The 23446-nt window shown below is 35.8% G+C and overlaps 1 protein-coding gene across 19 annotated transcripts in view; it reads right to left on the reverse strand.

Moving 5' to 3' along the window:
- Positions 1–23446, reverse strand: part of LOC124381300 (adhesion G protein-coupled receptor L3-like) — a 298169-nt gene that overhangs the window by 161375 nt on the left and 113348 nt on the right. For all 19 annotated transcript variants that reach the window (XM_046842786.1, XM_046842803.1, XM_046842805.1 and 16 more), the window contains exon 4: positions 4813–5026. In XM_046842786.1, the coding sequence (XP_046698742.1) occupies positions 4813–5026 (214 nt within the window). The remainder of the gene's footprint in view (positions 1–4812; positions 5027–23446) is intronic.

Raw genomic sequence — 23446 nt, forward strand, 5'->3', positions numbered from 1 at the left:
TGCGGGGAAGCTGACTAAGAGAGAGCTTTGCCTCTACCTCTCTCTCTCTCTCTCTCTCTCTCTCTCTCTCTCTCTATCACAGACTAGCATTAAGATAGACAGATGTACAATAGCAGTAATGTTGGCCAAGCTACCTTTTATATCATCCAACAAAATACATCAAATGAAATATACTTTTCTTACAAAAAATCCAAAGGACTTGCTTATTGTGTGCGTGTGTGTGTGTGTGTGTGTGTGTGTGTGCGTGCGCACAGACACAATCAGAATCTTTAATAGATCATTTAACAATACATTGCTAAAAAGACCATAATATGCAAATAGAAAAATACATAATTTCACTACTAGTATAAGTGGTTTAAGAAACTATTAAGAAATGTTTACATCAATTTTATCAACGTAACAATCCAACCTTCATGGGTTCTGTTTGGGCCATAAGACTGAGTCTTTAGAAGTGCTGAGGTGCAGAAGACAATCAGACGGTACTGTAACCTTTACAATTCTAAAGGCTGTGGCCAGAAAAGTGCCTTTTCTCCTTGGCTCATAAGCCTGAGTCTTTTTACTGAGCCAAAAGTCACCTAGATAAAAAATTTAGCACAAATCTTAAAGTAATCAGAACCAGAAAAAAATGCCTTTTTCCCCCTGTGGTGAATTGTTTATTATTATTATTTTTTCTCTCTTTTTTATTGCGATTAGCACTCGGCTAGTCTGACTAGTGGTTCATCTGATAAAAGCCTCAAAGTGTAGCTGAGAGTTTGTGTACATTTGTGTACTATAGCTAACTGTAGATCAGTCAACATTGTATATTAACTAGAAAACACTAATTAACTGGGAAACTATGCTAAAAGCTAAAAACAAGCTAATTTTAGATCATTTCAAGCTAATTCTAAGATTCATCAACCAAATCATTAATTACAAAACCAATACAACTTTAAAGTTTTAAAATGTTGCCATTCCTTTTAGTTTATATCACATTGAAACCAAAAATAGATATTTCTGTAAAAAAAAAAAAAAGAAAAGAATAAGCAATGCTAACTTGGAGACAAGTATTATCACAAAAAGGCCTGGTGTATTTCAATAAGCACAGCCAAAACCTGCCTAATTTCATAAGTATAAACCATGGTTGACAAAGGTTTCCTGTCATTTCCTCATTATTATCAATTGATTAGTAAATAGTTTTAAATCCAGTAAAATCTTTCTCCAGAACACTTACTGTGTCACAGTGTTCAAAAGGATTCCTTTTCCAGGACACCCAAGTACATACACATGGAGGTGCACAGAACAATCAGATTACATCCTTCAAGCTTCTGAAAGTTGTGGCCAGAAAAGTACAAAAGATATAAAACATGCACCTACTAATGTTACTCTGTGGATGGAACAACAGTTTGGTCCATCATGTCTCAACAAGATTATGATATCAGGCAAATACACCTTCAACTTTCGTTTGGAATAGGAATTGAGTTGAAAATAAAAACAAATTTCAGCAGCAAATGTCGAGCGGTGACGTTGACTACCAAGAGAGCTGCCCTCAATTAAAGATCGGGACAGGACTCGGTCCTTTGACACTCTTGAAACACTGCTGAACATACAAGAAGGGAGCAGACACGTTGGCTACAGTCAGATATTAACCTCTATTCGAAGGTTTTCCTAAAAAAAAAAAACTGAAGCTGGTGACTAACGCATTCATGGGTGAAATAAAAATACATCGATTTTATTCCATGCTGAGACGAGGACTGACAAACGTCCCAAAACAACGAAAAAACGTGATGTGTAACACTTTTCCAGTCTACTCACAGCACGGGGTTAAAGATTTCACCATTCCTACTGCAAAAATCGGAGACTGGAAACTATTTGCACGTTGATTCATGGTCAGAATAGTTTCCCCTGCACCTTAAATCGTGTATGACGCGCACACACACACACAGAAACACACAAATCCCCAGCTGTGAGGAACCATCCCATGACATTTTAAACAGCTGTAAGGAAACTCAGGCCAAACCAACAGGCTCATCATCTATGAAAATATCTTGGCAGTAAAGACTGTACATGCTGTTCAATTACTAATCAAAATCTCAAATGTGCAAAGACGTATATTCGATTCAATGCTACAAAAGGCGCTTTTTGGGGGATTTTTATTATAATCAGTAGAATTGTTGCAGTTGTTCTTATTATCTTTATTTAAATTACTACTACAACTACTATCAATAGTAATAATATCAATTATTATTAGTAGTAGTAGTTTTATTACTATTATTATTAGTGTTATAATAATAATAAAAATAATAATAATAATAATAATATCAGTGTCATTATTTTGCTCTTATCTTCACAATATCTACATGCAGACATGCTGAAAATCCCACTACTTAAGACATCATGACGGAGTGTTAAATCGGTATTGACAGGCGCGAGTCCGCAGAGGTGCTGACGGCCTTCACTTCACATAAGCACTACCCTTTGATATTAGCACCTCCGGTTAGCTTTCTGGTGCTAGATTTGTGAGAGTGTGTGTGTGTGTTGGTAAAAGAGCCTGTGTGTTAGTGTGCTTTGCATGAGTGCTGCCAGGAGAGTGGAGATAACTCAAGCAAATACAGTGCACTCGGACAGGTGGCCTGCAGCCTGGAAAACCAACCCCACTCCCACTGGAGTTTAACATAACGCTAGAAGAAGCAGAGCTTCCGAACAGTCGGACAACAAGTGTGTCCAGGTCATGTTTCAGATCCGACAAATTCGCATGAAATTTCGAGGTTATATAGAAGTGATCCAGGTGTAAAGCTTGGCTGCGTCCTGCTAAAAAGGTAAACAAGTCACAAACAACTAGAGAAAAGAAAAGAATATAAATATAAAGGGCCGATATAAAGGGTGTTAAATCTGACACGTGCCTCTACCCACATGCATATGCGCCTTAGATTATGTCTGACAGAAGATCTCGCTCCAGCTATTCACTAGCTTAAAGCTCCGCTTTACCAACCCACAGGAGTTCTTTTGAAATGTTGTTTGTGTGTGTGTGTGTCTGTGAGTTTGGATAGTTCCTTCCTTGTCTTCTCTGTAATAGGCTTACACGGTGAGAAGGATCCTAGCAACAGCTGCGGCAGGCGTTCGAGTCCGGGGGCGCCGCTAGCCGACTTTGCGTCGCGTCAGTTCGCTTTTCATTCCCTCACATGCTAATGAAGCAACATGGTGAGCAGTGTTTTACAAAAAAAAATGTAATAAAACTAATCCCAAAGATATTCTGCCCACTCTGTAGTCAAGACATTGCACATGCTCTTTAGTTAGATATCAATATTTAAAGGTTTGAAAAATTGTTTCTCGTTTTCGGGTTTGGGAATCAGGATATTTGTTGTTAGCGATACTCTCTGGCCGTGGTGTTGTTTTAGTTGCTAAGCATTTGTAGGGTTTGACTCTTCCGGGTAGGCTTATACAGGAGTGTTTGTGCAGCAGTGGAACACACAAAGGATCAATTATCTCAAAACACACACAAACACACAGCCTCTCTGTAACCTGTATCTAAAGCCAAGTGTCTGTTTTACCAGGCTGGCTAATGCTTCACAGAGCAATGCTAACAATCCGCATTCTTGTTGTCACATGTTGTCTTTCTGCATGACCAGCTTTGGGAAACACTACTATGACATACTTTCATGTTGTCAAACATATAAACGTTACTCGCCTTTTACTACGCATTAGTTTACTCGAAACCACAAATTTGTCACATTCAGAAAAACAAAGCACTAAATTAAATAACAGGCCGTAGAGAAACCAAAGAACCCTTAGGAAAGTGTGCATTGTAGTTTTTAATAATAAGCTAATATACTGTACACTGATTAGACATAACATTATGACATTATAACCTTATGAGCAGTGAAGTGAATAACACTGATTATCTCTCCATCATGGCACCTGTTAGTGGGTGGGATTTATTAGGCAGCAAGTGAACATTTTGTCCTCAAAGTTGACGTGTTAGAAGCAGGAGAAATGGGCGAGCGTAAGGATTTGACAGAGTAAAGATGATAAAACATGACAAACCAAATGAATAAAATTAGTACTTTGTTTTAGCAGTATATAATTAGCATTTGTGAATTTAGGTTAGCTTGTGTTAGCAACTTGGCAAGCTAGAATCAATTACAAAGATTGAATTAACATTTATTAACATGAGCTAACAAAGTGATATAAAATTAGCATCTAAAATCGTATAAATTAATGAACCAACAAAATGTATTATGTCTTCGTATGTATTTCTCAATGCCATGCTCAATATTCGCATCTTTGTGAACTTTCCTGGCTTAGCCAAACTCACTCAGCAAAAATATCTCAACCGTGAAAACAACTGACCCATGCATCCAGATCCTAATCGTTTCATTCAGCCACTCCCATGAGTTCTTAAAGTGCAACGGAGTGAGTTCACAATCCAAACCTTTGAATAAAAAAAAAAAATGGTGGAAAGCTACCAGAAGACTGCAAGAAAAATCCAGCATTGATCTGGATTCATCACTATCAATAATCTGGTTTTCCTTTTATTTTTTTAACGCAAATCGTGTCTGGACAAACTGATCTGAATGTATGCAGTAGAAAATTGTGTATGTTGGGTTTGTAAGACACGTCATTTCAAGCATTTGTTTGGCAACTGCATAGACGTTGGCTTGAATGTAGATAAAGATCATGCTTGAATCAATAGTGAATAAATAGTCAAAGAGCTCAGCATTTATCCACCAGATTGCTCAGAGACTATGAAAACCAACAGTGGCATCTTGAGGCTTTAGAAAATCCACAGAATATTTGTGTGTTTTAATATTGACCTATTACATGTGAGCATCATACCTCTGGCTCATGATCTTGTAAGCGTCTGGAAGGTAGCAGCGCGTGTTCTCCATCTGCGCAGGGTCTGCGTCGCAGATCTTGTCATCCGTGCGTCCGTAGTTGGCGCTCTCGATCATGATGACGTCAGTGCCTGGACATCGCAGCTCGATGGGGTAACTCTCACATGATAGCTCTCTCCGGACAACGGCCATGGGCACGGGGGCACGGCTAAATGCTGTACACACAAACACAGACAATTTTGGATGATGACTATTGTAGAAAACTAGCAGGAACAATGTAAATGTGCCATACACTGGTCCTTCATGTCCTTTCCAAGACCACAATAGTGGTTCCTTTACATTAATGTTCCACCAACTTAAGCTGCAAATGAGTTATTCGTTAAACCACCATTTAGGGGCTTATTTGGTTCCCTAACATAGAAAATGTTAAGCTACTTTGTACTTTCTATGTTAATGCATGTCTAGGTCCACCAACAACATACAAGAATTTATAGCACCGTAGTGACATATATAAATATATATATATAGTTATAGGTATTCATAGTTTAAAAAAGGCAAATTAATTGCAAATTACTTTTTCTTTCAAGGAAACTTTTCCATTTTCGAAGCATGCTTTTTACATTCTCTTGGTCTATCTTCAATCTTAACCTACACAAACTTTTTAACCCTGTCAGTAACCCTCTCGGGTTTGCATAACAACAATTAGCACCGTTATCAACTTGTAAATTCAAATTAAAAAAATCCATTCGGATTATCTTATAGGTATGATATATTAGCAACCATCCAGGAGTGAATATGACAAATTTAGGAGTCATATTTGTTTAGCTTAGCTATGTTAATAACTATTTACATATAATAATTTATAACTAGAGTTATAAATCCAGTAAAAAAAAATCCTGTCAAGTTATCTTATATTAGCCAGTGAGCTACAGGTAATACTGAAAGTGATAAACAATTGTAAATATAACAAAAGAATCCTGTCAGAAACTTTGATTAATTAGTTAATCTCATCCTTCTAGCTCACAATATCAGACAATAACACAGTTATGAATTTAAAATACTGTTTAGTTTCTATAGCAAAGAATGTTAGTGGTATAAGAATGTTAGCAGACGTCCTGTCAGCTTAGTTTATGCTAGTCCATCGATCTAACAATAGTGGAAATAACAGACAATTAGACACATTATTCTAAATTAAATCCTTTCAGAAATTTGTCCAGGTTACCTTAAATCAACCATTCAGCTAATCTGGAAAGTGAAAATGCTAAACAACAGCAAAAAAAAATATTTTTAAAAATTAATGATTACTTAATTATAATAAAGAAATACTTTTTTTTTTCCAATTAGCATTTATAAATATAATTTACTTGCAGTTTATGCTAACTAGCCTTATCAGTAAAAAACAGCATTTAATTATAAACATAAATGAAAAAAAAACAACAACAACCTCCCATCAGAAATTTGGTCAGGTTCGCTTATAACAAGCAACAGTGAAAACACTAGACAACTATAAACTTCAACAGCAGAGTGAATTATTAGCATTTATAAACATGACTTAAAATATCCTTCCAGATATCCTGTCAGATTAGATGATATACGAACACTGTAGCTAGCATTATCAAATAAAATTAGAGACATTTATGAGTAAGAATTATCCTCAGTGTCTTTTTCCCCCTAAGTGACTCCATTATAGCTATTACTGCTGTGACTATTTGTTCAAAGTGTTGTGTTGCAGTCGCAGGTTGAAAGATGAGACAGCAGTATGAGACATGATTGAAAACACTTTCAAACTTTGAGGATTTAATAGATTATTCACGACACTGCATTTTTTCAATTTCAAACTACACACGATGAACAAATCACGCTTGATGCTAATGTGTGTGTGTGTGTGTGTGCGCAAGTCAGTTTGTTTGTCTCAGTCCGTTAGTATTACAGTGTACATCTATCTGAACAGTCTAATTTCCCACATGCTGCACAAACTATTCATTCTCAACTGTGGCTACAAGCCTCAGAAATCATTTCATTTCACACACACACACACACACACACACACACACACACACACACACACACACACACACACACACACACACACACAGTTTTGAGTGACATTTTTCATTGACATCATTTTTAATAGACAGTTAATGGTATGCAACATTGAAATCTAAGCATATAAACATAAAAAATAATTATATATATATATATATATATATATATATATATATATATATATATATATATATATATATATATATAATTCTTTTATATATAGTGAATTATTTTATATGTATTTTTATATTATTTTTGTATATATATATATATAATTTTTTATATATAGTGAATTATTTTATATGTATTTTTATATTATTTTTGTATATATATATATATATATATATATATATATATATATATATATATATATACACACACACACACACACACACACACACATACATACATACATTCACACACACACACACACTTTTTATTTTTAATACATTTTTTTAACCCGTTCACATTATATGGTTTAGTTTGTAGAATTTTGGGAAAAATAGTTAATTTAATCCATAACACTTAACATTAACACTTTTTAGCTGTCAATCTGCATCTGCTGCAAACTGCACAAGCTCAAATATATTTGTGCCATTTTTTATTTATTTTTTTTATTCCACAATGCCTAACAGAGACATTTACAAGACAGACAAGACTGTTTCTCCTTTACAAGAAAAACTGGACGTTGTCAGAAAAATATCAGTGTGATTGTGGATATTTGTGCTCATTCTGTCACAAAGGCACTGGTTAAGTCAGGTACTGAATTAGGTTGAGGAGGCCTTTGGAAGTCAGCGTTCCAATTTATTTCAAAGGTGTTCAATTGGGTTGAGGTCAGAGCCTGATAGCAGGCTACTCAAGATCTTCCACTTCAACCCATAAACGGTATCTTTGTGGAGTATGCTTTGCGCACATGGGCATTTTCATGCTAAAACAAGTTTGGCTCTCCTAGCTCAAGTGAAGAGAAAAGGTCATGGAACCACATCCAAAGACAAAGACATACAATTGTGTGCTTCAACTTTGTGGTTACAGGAAAATTTGCGGGTTGGAACTTAACTAACAGCAAATGATCTTAAAATTTGCGAGAATCCGCAGCGGGACCAAATGTTCGGAACGTTAGGAATAACATTTTAAACTATGTATTTGGTCAAATACTGTACACTATTACGTTTATAAAGTGGCATAATATCTAGTTGAATTCACTAAGGTACCATAGGGGATTGCGTGGGTGCGTCCAAAATTCGTGGATGTTCTGAACCCCGGTTAAGTTCTAAGACCCCCTGCGAGTTCTGAGGGACCACTGTATACCATAAATATATATTAAGAATGTGCATCCTAATAACTTGGGCCTATGCACGATGCATAGCCAACAATACGATACACCGAAGACACATATGTAGCAGCTACCGATGCCAACGATTCACTCCTATTACGATGCGGTGTGATATTTGTTTCAACACAATGCAATGCAATGCAATACAATGCTATGATGCTATGCAATTAAATATGGTACAGATATTTCTTTGGTTCAAACAGACAACAAATCATACAATTACTTAAGTGCTTCCTGACTTCTAACGCACAAACACGCCTTTGTAGTGCGAACAAAAAAAAAAATCAATTCAATACATTTTTATTTGTACAGCACTTTTTGCAATGGACACCGACTCAAAGCAGCTTTGTGCAGATAATGCCGTAATAAAGAATGAAAAAGGTTGTTTTTTATAATTTTAAATTCGTCTCTAATGAGCAAGCAAAAACTCCCTGAGATGGCATAAGGAAGAAACCTTGAGAGGAACCAGACTCAGGAGGGAATTCCGTGTTCATATATCTAAATAATAAAATTATAGAGTGTATCTACTAATAATGATAGAAATAAATCGTTTTTTACCAATGCAAATATGTAATATATAAAGCCGATACCAATGCAGACTTGAAGCAGATGCACCCTTTTTTAAAACGATGCATCACATCATTAACCTTTATGCCAATGCATCGATAAATCACCATTACTAATATTTAATATTTTATATAGGGAACAATGAGGCTCACAGTGATACAGTATTAATCAGTGTGGAGTAAATCTTCGAAAGATGGCATTAGTGTCTCTCTGTTTCAGCAGACACTTAAACATCACCTTCAGCAAAGCACTGAAACGTACAAATTGCCTTTCAGCAGATAGAGCTGAAATTACAATTAAAAACTGCGGTATAATTGACAAGAAACTCAATGTGCCATGAATGTGGTTAGAAAGAAATCGAGAATCTTGTAACTTCTGGGTTTTTTTTTTTGCTTTTTCTCCTCCCTGTGCTCATTTTCACCAATCAATTGGCGCATGTTAGCGTTTCGCAGTGTGAACATCTACAGTTTGTTATGGATCGATATGCAACACCGAAAACGAAAATATGTTTACAGACGCTAAAAATTCGATAACGACTTAGCTTGCAGATGCTCGGCTGGCTGGAAAAGTCTTTCTGCTATTTAAGGCCTCGTTTTTGAGATCAAGATGTGATCAAACAAACACGCAAAGTAGGCACGGCTGTGGAAACACAAGCAGGAGGACTTGACTTGCTACATTTTGGCCACTAGAAAATTTAAATGTCGAAAGAAAGAAAGAAAGAAAGAAAGAAAGAAAGAAAGAAAGAAAGAAAGAAAGAAAGAAAGAAAGAAAGAAAAGAAAGTTCAATGGTCAGAAAGAAAGAAAAGAAAGAAGAAAGTTCAATGGTCAGAAAGAAAGAAAGAAAGAAGAAAGTTCAATGGTCAGAAAGAAAGAAAGAAAGAAGAAAGTTCAATGGTCAGAAAGAAAGAAAGAAAGAAAGAAAGAAAGAAAGAAAGAAAGAAAGAAAGAAAGAAAGAAAGAAAGAAAGAAAGAAAGAAAGAAGAAAGTTCAATGGTCAGAAAGAAAGAAACAAAGAAATAAAGAAAAAAAAAAAGAAAAATGTAAAAAAATTTGGTTGGGAAGCAGTAATAATTGGTCATGTAATGTACAAATGAAAAATAAAAAAAGAATAAATGTCAATATTTTTTTTAAATGGAAAAAAGAAAAAAAGAACAGAATAAACACCTTTATCCAGAGCAACTTACAACTGAGCAGTTGCAAATTAAAAGATTTGCCCAAGGACCTATCCAGAGTTCAATGTTATTATTAATATTATTTTGCTTTGTTTTGTTTTTACAAGTACAGTATGTGCGCAAAGGAACTTTTTTAAAATGATACTTTTGGCAACCTACAAACAAAAACAGCTGGAAGTTGATTACCGTTATCCATATGTATATCCATATCTCTCTCTCTCTCTCTCTTTCTGCACTGTGAACACTTCAGGGGTCCTATTGATTCAAATCTACGTTGCTTGAAGCTGTTGCTTTAACCAATCAGATTGTGACTTGCCTACTCCGAGGCCCCCTAGAAGGCATCTAAACATGTTGCCATTTTCACTTCCTTTGATTCAATGGTCAAAACGCACACTTTTCAGCTGTCAATTTGCATCTGCTGCAAACTGCACAAGCTCTATTATATATTCGTGTGGATTTAATAGATGTTATTATCATTCCACAATGGCTGATAGAGGAGAAGAAATTGATTTGGTTGCAAATATACTTACAAGGACATTAAAAAGAAGGACAAGACTGTTTCTCCTTTACAAGGAAAATATCAGCCAAAAAATTTGCACCAAAACACACAATACGCCTTAATTTCAAATCCCCAGGAAACCCGCAATGCACAAAAATAAGGTTGATCGCATTTAATGAGGTGAATATTGAAGCTCCTGCTAGAGATGATGTATGCAGCTGTGGCTACAGTGAAATGAGACTTGCTTGATTGTGTTCAACACTTTTCCTCACTTTAGTAATAGTTTTCATTCTCACTGCATGAGATCTGTCTGTGATGCATTGCTCTGTTTTACTGCATTTCTGTATCAAAGTGATGGTTTCTATAGACGTCGCATCCTAATGATTGTATTGAGAGGTGGACTGATTCAGGTAGGACACCAATGACGGTACTAAAATTATAAATATTTCGTATAAAAATAAAATAATGTTGTTCCCAAATGGATTCCGGTTATAAATGACTGTGCTCTGTCTCCAATGTTAAACCTTAATCTAAAATAAAAGATTATAAGTAAATGTTTGTATTTTGCAGTTTGTAGCAGTAGTAGCTTGTAGTAATTCATGTGCTACAAATATAATAATATTTCTAATGATAAAGTGTCTGCGGGAAAATCTTGCAAATCTGCAAGCATCCACTGTGATGGTGTTTATGCTAACCGGTGACCTCTGTATTGATCACTGATCTGGTCAATCTACATGACCTTTACACCAACATCAGTGACTACGCAAGTGAGCCAAGTACACATGACCGAAAATTTAATTAAGAGGCTATAAGACGAGTAGTAGACGAGCACTGGTGCATTAACTGGATGGAAACAAAGCAAAGCGAGGCAAGGGTCCTCTGTTGCACGTGTATATAAAGAACACAGGGATAATTTCTCTAGATTTAAAGCTTACAGGATTTAACTTTTTTTAGTTAGGAGAGAGAGATATATATTATTTAACAGTTTTGACGTGAATTCAATAATTGAAAACTACAATTTCGTACAGAATTGATTCAATTCAATTTTTACACGTATAGGTTTTTCAAAGGGCTGTCAAAATACGAGTTAATAACATGTTAACGCAAATTCAGTTTGACGGCACTGCTTTTATCAACGCACAATACATTTTTTATTAAAAATATAAATAAATACATCTAAAAGAGGCGGAATTAAAACCTTCGACGCAACACATTAATTTACGACGTCCTTTCTTTACTCAGATATAAAAATAAATAAATAAAAAATTAACACTGTAAAAATTATTTAGAATCACTAAACATTGACTTATTAACATTGACAGTTTCAGCATTGACATTAGTTACTGCCAAATGAGAAAAAAAGCAACCGGAACTGTGACATCATTCTTAAAGGAGCAGTGTACCATTTTTACTATATAAAACAACCACAAAAAAATTACCAACAGAAATTAATATTAAATGAATAATTTCCAGCATGTAAAATAATCAAATAAATATAAAATTATATCATATTAATTATATAAGATTATATAAATTCCTGATACGTCATCCGTTACAATTAGTATAAGTATATAGTATAAAAAAGGTGAGATTTTAACATTAAACATTTTCACAGCGCAGCTTTATAGAAGTTAAAATTTTAAACTTTGCGAGGTGGCAAATAAAAATCCCTGTAGTAGCTACATTTTAATGTGCGAATATGGAAAATATTGCAAATATATAAACATTCCATTTGGGGGAAATCAACTAATATCTTAAATCCCCAACTTTTCACTAATTAAAAGTATTATGTAAGTGCAAAGTTTATTTAATGCAGCCTTCGTATACAAGCGCTGAGCTCGTTATCGTGAACGTGACTTGTGAATATGTTTCTAACACTATGTAGGAGCGTAGCGGTTTCTTCGATTACTAATGCATTCATTTTTCCTTAATAAATAAAAAAAAAAAATTTTAATCCTACATAAATAAGTTTGACTTGTTTCTCTCAGTCAGAAAACCTTGTAAAAAAATCTCAATATCAGTGCAGCATCCACTGCATTTTGTTATGTTTACATTTTCATATCGCACTCATGCGCACTTGTATAGCCTATAGACAGCATTGCTCTCGCCTCACCGCTTCACACACTCTCCGTTTCTTTTTTTTATAAAGAAACAGACTGATTGCCCCTCTGACAGAGAGAGAGAGCACGTAATGGGGAGAGAGACTAATCAGCCCCAGATTAGTGAGGTTTCGATCAGATTAGAGAGGTTCAAATAATTTGGACTGAAGAAAATAGCTGTTCTTGTGGTCATTACAAACTGAAGCAGCTCTCAACATTCAACTGTCCTCTCCTCTTCACGCTCCTTTTCTCATGCCCTTCCACCCTGAGACCAGGAGTGACATTTAAAAGTCATCAACTCAATCTTATGGGTCTTCCTCTCTCACACACACACACACACACACACACACACACACACACACACACACACACACACACACACAATCATCCCAAAAGCCTGGCTTTCATTATCTCAGACAAAAAGGGAGAAAAACTGTTAAAATAAATGGCTGAGGGATTTAGCTTCCTCTTTCTCTCTCTTTCTCTCCCTCTCTTTCCCCCTGTGTGTTTGTGCATGTTGAAAGATGGACCACAGAGGAATGATGGCTGTGTTTTAAACCTCGCTGTGCATCGTGTCATGACTGACAGCCTCAGACGATCAGAGCGCAGGCCGCTTCGTTTTTTTTTTTGTTGGTTTTTTTTTTTTTTTTTTTTTTAACAATCCAGTTTAAAATGGACTGCAGGATGAACACGGCTCTCTTTTACACTCGTCCTACTAATCATATTCACAGAGCGTCTCGCACTGGGCATCATTAACTTCCTCCATTCTACAGTGGTTCGTTCTGAATGGGGAATAAACATCTTCAGTTTGAATGTAAACTTCAGTCAGACACGTATTTCGACAATCTATATGATTTATTTGCTGAAATCAAAATATATTCGTTATATGGACAAAAGTTTGTGGAAAACTGAAATTCGTATGTGCTTTTTTGAGCATCCCATTCCCTATTTAATCCTATTTGCTGTTAAAATAACCTCCACTCTTCTGGGAAGATATTTCATTAGATTTTGGAGTGTGTTTGTGATGTTCTTGGGTTTTGATACATGTTGAAATCAGTGGCGGACGAAGTACACAAACCATTTACTTAAGGAAAGTAGAGATAAAATATTCAAATATTACTCCAGTAAAAGTGTCACAAGACTCTTTCTTAATCTCAGTTTATGTGAAAATACTCTTATGTTACTCTTTGGTTCATTAATATCATTTTATTAATAGATTCATGTGCAAACACTGATTGATTTCTATTCAAATGATCATGAGCCCAAACCTCCTTTACAACTACTTCAACTAAATGAGGCCACGGGTGTTGTGGCAAGTTAAAGTCAAGAGTTTCTTCCATCATTTATTCCTCTCAAAATGTTCTGTATGCTGTTGAACTGATGCTGAACGGTATGTTGGCGATAAGTAGATACACCAAGCATCAATCAAAACAAGTTCAAAACAGAGCGTGCGCTCGACCCTGATTGGTGACTTGCTGTCTTAGTGACCAGTTACTGTTTTATAGTCGTAATTAAAAAGGAAGAACTGATTTTGCAAAATGGAGTAAAAAGTTTAGAGACAGTGGCATTGGCGGTAGCAGACCTGAAGATGTTGAGATTTTCATTGGGAGTGATGAAGATAGACAGGATTAGAAACGAGTTTATTAGAGGGACAGCACATGTAGGACGTTTTAGAGACAAGGTGAGGGAGGCGAGATTGAGATGGTTTAGTCATGTGCAGAGGAGGGACATGGGGTATATCAGTAGGAGAATGCTGAGGATGGAGGCACCAGGAAGGAGGAAAAGAGGAAGACCAAGGAGAAGGTTTATGGATGTGGTGAGGGAAGACATGCAGGTAGTTGGGTTAAAAGAGGCAGATGTAGAGGACAGGGGGTATGGGGATGGATGATACGTCCGCTCCAACCCATGTAAAGCATATCTTCATGGAGCTGGTTTTGTGTACGGGGGCATTGTCATGTTGGAACAGGTTTGTGTCTCCTAGTTTCAAGGGGAAAAGTTATGCTACCACAACCAAAGACATCATATACAGTTGTGTGCCTCCAACTTTGTGGAAAGAACCATCTATGGCTGGAAAAATCAGTTTTTCCCAATATATTTGTCTATATACTGTGCATTCTATTTTGTTGTTGTTTACTTCCATCTTTATGTTTTTATCTTGCAAAGACAAGTCATATACAAATGGGCAACTGCCTTACGTTTCCTTCATATTCAGAACTTGGGACATGCTTTATACCCTATATAGTAATATCTTATCCTTACAAATAATATCTTCTCCCTGTCCTTAATGGACACTATTTTACATAGAAAACTAACCATTCCTAAATGTATCTCGTTTTTCTATATTTTTGGTGATTTATTTCTGTCTTGCTATTGTTGCTTCACTGGGCTGATGCTCAATCCTGAACGCTCGTAATCGGTTTTTAACATCTTATACCAGTTCTTGTCCCAGACGACTACTTCATCAATCATCCCTGGGTTTCAGTTCTGCCTTCTGTTCACACATCCCCTGTTGCTTTCATTAGTGTTAAAATCTTCAGTACAACGCCTGAAAAGTTAAAGTCACTCATATAGGGCTTTAACCCCTGTTTATCTTTCTTATACTTCAACTCCCATTTTAACCAAATTGGAAATGCCATACATTAATATCAATATCAGTTTTCTGTACACAGCACACACACAACCACATGATTATATTAACATGCTTGTACTTTTGGGTAAAGCTTTCCTCACATAATAATGTTTACCCAGCACAATTCGAATTAGGAACTGCTTTTTTATCAGTGAAACAATTCTACAGTATTACAATTGCAAAAGGAGTTTCCAGTGTCTGATCTTTGCAACAGACAGAACTAAAGCTGTAACTTTCAGTGTTTAGAAATTCTTCGGGATTTTTGAAATCTGTTTTGTTAAAAAAATCATGCTATACAAAGAGTCAAAATTACAATCCATGACAAATAGCTGCAGTATCAAAGAAATAAATCGCTTCAGGATTGTCGCACGTTATTATAAAATCACTATACGGACAAAAATATTGGGTCACCTGACATTTCCAGCCATATGTGGTCCTTCCCCAAACTGTTACCTTATAAGATAAACAAATGTATGATGCCTTTGAAAATTACTTTTTCCTTCACTTAAAAAAGATTTTATGAGACCCAAACCTGTTCCAAACATGCTACATTAGTTGGATTGGAAGATCTTGAGTTGCCTGCTTTGGAGCCCTGATCTAAACCCTATTGAACGCCTTCAAGATGAATTAGAATCTTGACTGCACCCCAGGCCTCCTCACCCTATATCACTACCTGATTTTACTTTTGTGGCTGAATGAGCACAAACCTCCACAAACACACCAAAATCTAGTGAAACATCTTCAAAATGTTGAGGCAACCAACCATATCAATTTCACCCAGGACACACCATCTCTGACCTACTTCCATAAACACTAACATTACAGTAATGTAAACTTCACGCTTGCCAGGATGTTCCAGGGTTCAGCCATCTTCAACCAACCGGTACCAAAGGACAAAAGAGACATTTACTCGTGGCCAAATTATCTCACCAGCTCTTTACGTCCCTGGGATTATTCTTGCCACCCTGCTCTGGTTCCTGTTTCCATGACACTTGTCAATAAAGATGATTCTGATTCTTTGTCTATATATTGTATATTATAAACTTCATATTGAACATTTTTTGTACTCTAGGCTTTGATTAGTATTCATTTCCACCATGCTTTAGAGTTTAGAGCCAAAACTAAAAAAAAAATGATACACTGTGGGGAAAAAAAAAAAAAAAACATTCAACCCTTCATTGTAAAATCATCATTCATGGCATTGGTTTGTAATTCTGACACCATTTTTTGCATGAGGACCACCATGGGGAGACGTTTAAAAATTTTAAGACGACATACTGTAAAGCTGTCACATTAAATCGAATCCAGGACGAGGCTGAAATACGTGCAGTCGCTATTATAACTCTTCTTTTTCTGTCTCTTTAACTGGCCACAGGAGTCCGTATGAAATAGTGCACTGGATTTGAGTTCCCTCAAACTGTATAAAACATATGGAACCTGTATCTGATCCCCTGTATAGAACGGGTATCTGGTTTCAGACATTTTTTCAACAATATAGGCTTCAGAGTAATAAAACAGACAGAATGAAGTGTGTGTGGAGAGAGAGAGAGAGAGAGAGAGAGAAACATCGTTTAGAGGGAGAGAAAGATAGTTTAAGCTCATCCCAAAGACATGGCAAATGCTGTCTCTGTTATTCACAATGAACAGAAAGCGAGTAAGCGTGTGGATTTGTATGATGAGTGCATAAGACGGTTTAAGCTCATCAGGCAGACATGGTAAACATTGTCTTTACCTCTTATCGTGAGGTTCACGCTGTTCTGTAAAGACAGAGTGTGAGTGAGAGAGTGTGTGTGTGTATTAGGTGTGTATAAGCAGGAAAGCTCAGCAGACAGAAATGATAAACACTGTCTTTACCCCTCGCCGTTGCGTTCACAGTGTCCTGCAGAGGTGCTGATTAATTAACGCATGAATCAAAGTGTCCTGATTATAGAGGAAGCTGAGTCGGCCACCTTCTCAGAGCTTAATGGCCCACCAGCGTAGTCTGTTAAGCCACACTCTCCTTCTTTATTGTTTTCGTTATAATTTAAGGCTCATGCTAGCAAGCAACAAGTCTCTCATGTCGCTTATAGATCGAACGACCGCAATCGCTTGTGCAAGTTCAAGCAAGCTGTTTAAATACATGTTAAATGAACACACGCTTGTGTGTTATGCTTTGTACTGGATCCACTGGCACAATAGCAAAACTTGCTAACTGCACTAGTTACATCCAGGCACTAGCGAGGGGCTGACACATTTTTCTACATGTTCCAAGCTTTGCTTTTTCTTTGTAATGTCCTTACATACATAATGACAGGCCAGACAGTAAATGACAGTGTAAATAAGAACTAATTAAACAATAGTTATGAATTGGGAACTGAAGAAACCTCATATGCTTTTGCTATTGTTTGGGTTTCATTGTCTTAAAAGGTAATCCATTGGGAGGTTATGAGTTATGGTTTCTAGTAAATCAGTATATTTGATTTATTTCTAAACCTTCATGCACTTGCATCCTGGTTTTCCTTTTTTCTGATTGTCATCGCTTAATTCAAATGATGCCATCATTGAATCCGGGGCTCCCTTTAGAACATTATTTAGAAAGTAGAAATTGTAGTAATTTGTTGCTCGTTTCTCAGAAGCATCAGGAGCAAGTGCTGTGCAAAACTTAATAAATAACTAAGTAATGAAGTAATACGTATAAAGTTCAAGAGTTTTGGGAAAGTTCTCAGGAATTCTTCAATTATGATTCTAAATAAAGTTTCCTAACTAAATTTCAGTAAAGGTTCTAAGTTTAACTTTCCTTTTTTTTTTTTTTTATATATACAATAACCAAATAAAACAGCACAGACACTCCTCAAATCATTCTTTGGATCCGTTCCCACTTTAAAGCAAAGCGCAGTGTGGGGGGTCAGTAATCTAAAACCTGAAAACTCGAGAAAAACTAGTCAGATTCAATTAGCGGGATTTTTGTATCGGTTTGTTTTTTTGCACATATCAGAGTCACATAAGAGTGATGATGTGTTACAGCCTAGCGAGTGAAATTCATTCAAAAATAAATGCGTATTAAAAAATGCTCTTGAACCTGAAAACCTGCTGAATAACTCTGATGTATGTTTTAATTGACAATCATAATTACCCTGTAGCAAAAGTTATATACACTTTATTTTCTACAATATTATAGCAATATATTTTTACTGACCTGTACATTTACTTAACAAATAATGTATGAAAGCTGTTTTATTGCACATTTTATCTGGTAGACTAAACTTATATCAGGTGTAAGGCATATTGTGAACACAACCCTTACTTAAAGGTTAAAAGGTTATTTATTTTGTTATTGAATGTAAGAAAAACTCTTAAAGTTGAAAGCACAGGCAGGTCCAAAAAGAAAGAATCTGTAATCAGGATGCAGGAACGAGTCGGAAAGCTGGAAAAAGATTAAAATGGGACATAGGTGAGGACAATCAGTAAAAATACCAATGACACTGTGTCAAAATATAAAAAAACAAGCACTATCCTGAGAAGTGTCATTCTGTGTAAAATAAAATGTATAAAAACTGTATTGAATGCACTATTTATTTATTTTTTTATGTCCCCTTTCTTTAAGATCATGTACTGTTTAAATCAAACGTTTAAAAAGTACATGTTCTTAAAGAAAGGGGACATAAAAAAATGTCTGCCTTGTTCAACTTGAACACATTTTCTTATTTTTTTTAGCACACCAAAAAAAATACATGTTTGACCCTTGTTAATCAATCTCCCCTGATTGGTTATTTAACCGGACCCTCAAGCTGAGAGACGCTAATCAGCCTCTATTGACTGAATCCAAAAAAAAAAAAAACCTTTTCAAGCTCGTCTGGAAATATAGACAGTGTGAGAGAGGGTTGATATTTTGGTTCGCCTTGATTGCTGGAAACCGAGTGACGGGACTCTCACACTTGACTGATAGCTTCTGATGGCTTGACCAATGAACCAGCTAAGCTAATTAGCTTCAATCCGTCCACTGAACTAGCTGTGCTCTCATGCCCTCTCTGCCTTGCAGAGGGCTATTTGTTTTTCCTTCCGCAATTCCAGTATTGACATTTCCGCACAACGCGGCTGGCCACCGGAGTCGGAGTAACCTTCGAGCTGTCGAGAACATGTTCACCTCTCCTGTCAATCAGGAGAAACAAGAGGGGAATTAGTCTAGTGTGTTGGGAAATTAGCCACCGGCTAAGAGATGCACAGGCAGGCGCTCGAGCGAGGATTGTGTGAATGATAATTTAACTGCTCCGGATAGTACCGTGGCTCTGCAAACTTACAAATGCATGAAAAAAAAAAATCTAAAATAGATGTTAAATTTACTCTGGGAGCAAACCATTACAAGTCTGTCCTTGTGCTAGAAAAGCAAAAAATGTTTAAGATGAGGTAAGCCCTGGTCTGGGCTAAACAAGGAAACATTAGTAATTGTTTCTGATGAAATTCCAAGCAAGAATTATATTAGAGATGTGCAAATTGTATGATTTTTGAGGCCTGGGAAAAGCTCAGGATAAAACTTTGACATTAAGTGTAGTTTCAAAAACTGTCAAACTTTCGACTTTCTTAACTGACATGTGTTTCTCTTTTAACCCGCAAATGAAGTCAGCCTTATTCCACAAGGGAAAAAGGAAAAGAAAAAATCACATCTAAAAGGAAAAAAAAAAAAAAAAAAAATCGCATCTCTGACATGGGAGAATCGCAACCAGCTTTTTTTTTTCTGTTTAGCTACAACACATGGCTATACACAATTTGTTAAAAGTAAGAAACTCACATTTAACTAGCAATATTTGACATTTTTTGTTACAATAATTGTCTTCTATATAATATTTTGTGTGCATGAAGATGGTCAAAAGAAAGATTTAATTAGTTATGAATAAAAAAAAAAAGGCAGATTTTGGTGAAAACCTACACTATATGAACAAGTTTGTGGACACCTGACCATAATATTAGTATGTGCTTTTTGAAGGTCCTATTCTAGTCCACTGTCATCCCAAAGGTGTTTAGTAGAGTTGAGATCAGAGCTCTGTAGCAGGCCACTCGAGATTGAGAATCTTTAGTTAACTCCAATTGTGCACAGGGGCATAATGCTGAAACAGTGCTACCACACTCAAAGACCCTCAATACCAATGTGTACCTCCATCTTTGTGGTAACAGTTTGAGGAAGAACTACCTTCAGCTGTCCCGATAATTTTGTCCATATAGTATATTTATTAGTTCTTCTATGAGTTCTTTGGTGGCATTTTCTAAACCAACATAAGGTAAAATTTCCTGGACTGGCAGATATTTTCTATCATTTATATGGGGATTTATGTGACATTAGAACTAAAGTATGTTAATGGTGGATAGGATTGAACAGATGGTTTTGTGGTAAATCAATCAGCACAATCTTATTTATACGACACACAGCTGCATGCCTGTGTGTGTATTTGTGTGTATAGGGATTGAGGAGGTATTGGCAGTGGTCAGTCCAGCACTGTTTGGCAATTTCCCTTCTTTTATCTTCCTTTTTCATCTCTCTCTCTCTCTCTCTCTCTCTCTCTCTCTCTCTCTCTCTCTCTCTCTCTCTCTCTCTCTCTCTCTCTCTCTCTCTCTCTCTCTCTCTCTCTCTCTCTCTCGCATTCTTCAGTACCTTTTACCTCCACACTGCTTTAGGAATGTTATCAGCCAAAACTAACACCACACAAAGGCACACACTGAGTGAGTAAGGCTTGACTTTTAACTTTCTTGGACATCACTCAGAATTTAATTGAGGTCGTCTAAACAAGATATGATGGCGAGAGAGGGAAAAAGAAAAGCATTTTGCTCTCAGTCTTTCGCAAACACACACACACACACACACACACACACGCATTCAAGCCTTTCCAGATTTAGCTCTCACACATCCGACACACACCGAGGACTGGTATGTGAAACATCTATAGCAAACAGGGGTGTGATTGCATATTAACACAATGGTGTACCGCAATATTAAATATGAATATTTCAGATTTTTTTTTCAATTACATCAAGTGTTTAAAACGTGATTTATATCACAGCGGTACATTTCAGCATGAGGTAGTGAAGAGTTTAACAATGAGCATAGCATCTGATTTGAATTAAAGCCAGAGCAAAGGTACAGGCCATAATGTAGAAAATAATCAACACCTTCTGAACAACCAAAATTGAGAATTCAACAGCCCTTGTGTTTAACTGCATAAATAATGTTAGCAACTACATTACATAAAAAAAGTGTGCAATAATTCCAGTGCAATAATAATAATAGTTTCATTCTGTTACACATTTAATTTCACTTAACATGTATATTGATTTAAATATTATTTTTATTTTTATTGATATTTTATTGTTTATAATAAAATGATATTTTATTTCAAAATTTTTATTTCTTTACTTAAATTTTACTGTGAGCAACTGCAACACAACAATTTTCTTATGGTATCAATAAAGTATTCTGATTCTGAATAGAGGTGCTGGATTGGCAATATATTTGCCAGTTTTGTTAAACTGCAATGGTTTCTGCAGGTTTCACCAAAAAGTCAAATGTATGACTTTTTAAGCCCTTTTTTAAGACCATTAAGAATGAAATGTAAGACCTATATAATGACATCAAAAACACAAACACAAATATAGTGTTAGCAACTGTTCTTAACTGAGCCCTAAATTCATTTCTTTAAAGTATCAATAAACTTGCACTTCCAAATAGCTGAACATTTTTCATAATAATACATTTTACGTCTGAGGTAAAATCCAAAAAAGATTAGTGCCAACAACAAAAAGCTGATTTGTGGTCGTAATACGGCGAATTATATTTGGACTAGCAAAATAAAGGACTAAAACAGCATGGAAACAACCAAAAACAAAAGTATTTTTAAGTGCTAAAGACAGCATTTCAATGAGCATTAAAGGCAGCATTGCAGGGACATCAGAAAATTATGACCTTTTTAAAATTATTTTTCACCTACAACAGCAACATTTTAATTTTATTTTCAAGACCCTGCAAAAACCGTGTAGACAATATACATGCTAGATGTTTTATAATAGCTGACACGATATAATTGCGAATTTTAGGTGATAGGCTAAATTTTATTACTGAGTTTTGTTGCCCTATATGACTATTTTTCTATTTCTACATTATGTTCAAGGTTCAACATTTTTATTTGTCAATGCCACCATATGTGCAGACATACAGAGGAAAGGAAATACAGTTTCTTTTCTCTCTCAAGTGTTTACATTGTCAATGCAATATAGAAAGTTTGTATAAGCAGTCAGTGCAATATAGAACAGATTTTGTGTGAGGTAACAGCAGTGTTCTATCCTATGAAAAGTCCAAACAAAGTGAACAGGAAGCCATTTAGAATTGTAAGAAATGAAAGAATTAGTCTAATGACAGTAAAAAACACACACACATATATATATATATATATATATATATATATATATATATATATATATATATATATAAATATTCTGAATCTATGGCAGGTAGTTAAGTCTGGTAAATTGTTCACAATTGTTAAAATGTAACATTTCTTTATGACTGAATAATTTGTGCCGACGGAAATATTTGACAGCTAGAGGATATTAATGTGTGCAATGGTACTTGTCTGATCGATGGCCTGTATCAGTTTTAGGGCTTGTGTGGTCCCTGGGCAAGAATAGTAAGGCAATTAAGAAGAATTTAGGTCTAGTTTAGCTTGTGGTATTACAAAATACACAAAGGATTGTGGATAATTTGCCACATGTGGAACAATGCTAAAAGCTCCTGTCAATTTCCGCAATTTCAGATGTTTCTGCTGGTCAGTTACTTTTGGACATTTCTGTTTGTGTTTCCAATTTGTACGAAATAAAGCACGAGTAGCATGTTCTCTAGCCTGTAGGGATGAAAACAAAGCAGTGTGCTATGACTGACAAGCCTCTCCTGGCAGATCCAACTCCTCCTGCTGATATTTTTAACCAGACCCTCATCCGGCAGCTACAAAGCCATGATTTGATACCAATTACGGGCTCAAAGCCCCTCATATTTACTTACATAATACACACCAGAAATTAGCAATACATGCAAATTAAACGGGATTTCATGTGTAATCATAGCTCCTTTGTCTCAGTGAGCATCCAACAGCATGAAACCAGGGCCGCTATGCAAATTCGTGAGGCTGTCACTTTACTCGAGTGCTGCCAACAAACTAATCTGACCCATTTAGAAAACAAAGGCTGAAAAATAGAACTTCCCTTTCAACTATTTATCCTGCAGGAAAGTGGAAATAGTGAAAGAAGGAAAAAGGTGCTGGGGGGTAAATGG

This window comes from Silurus meridionalis, chromosome 28 (genome assembly GCF_014805685.1).
Source record: "Silurus meridionalis isolate SWU-2019-XX chromosome 28, ASM1480568v1, whole genome shotgun sequence".
In the NCBI taxonomy this organism is placed as follows: domain Eukaryota; kingdom Metazoa; phylum Chordata; class Actinopteri; order Siluriformes; family Siluridae; genus Silurus; species Silurus meridionalis.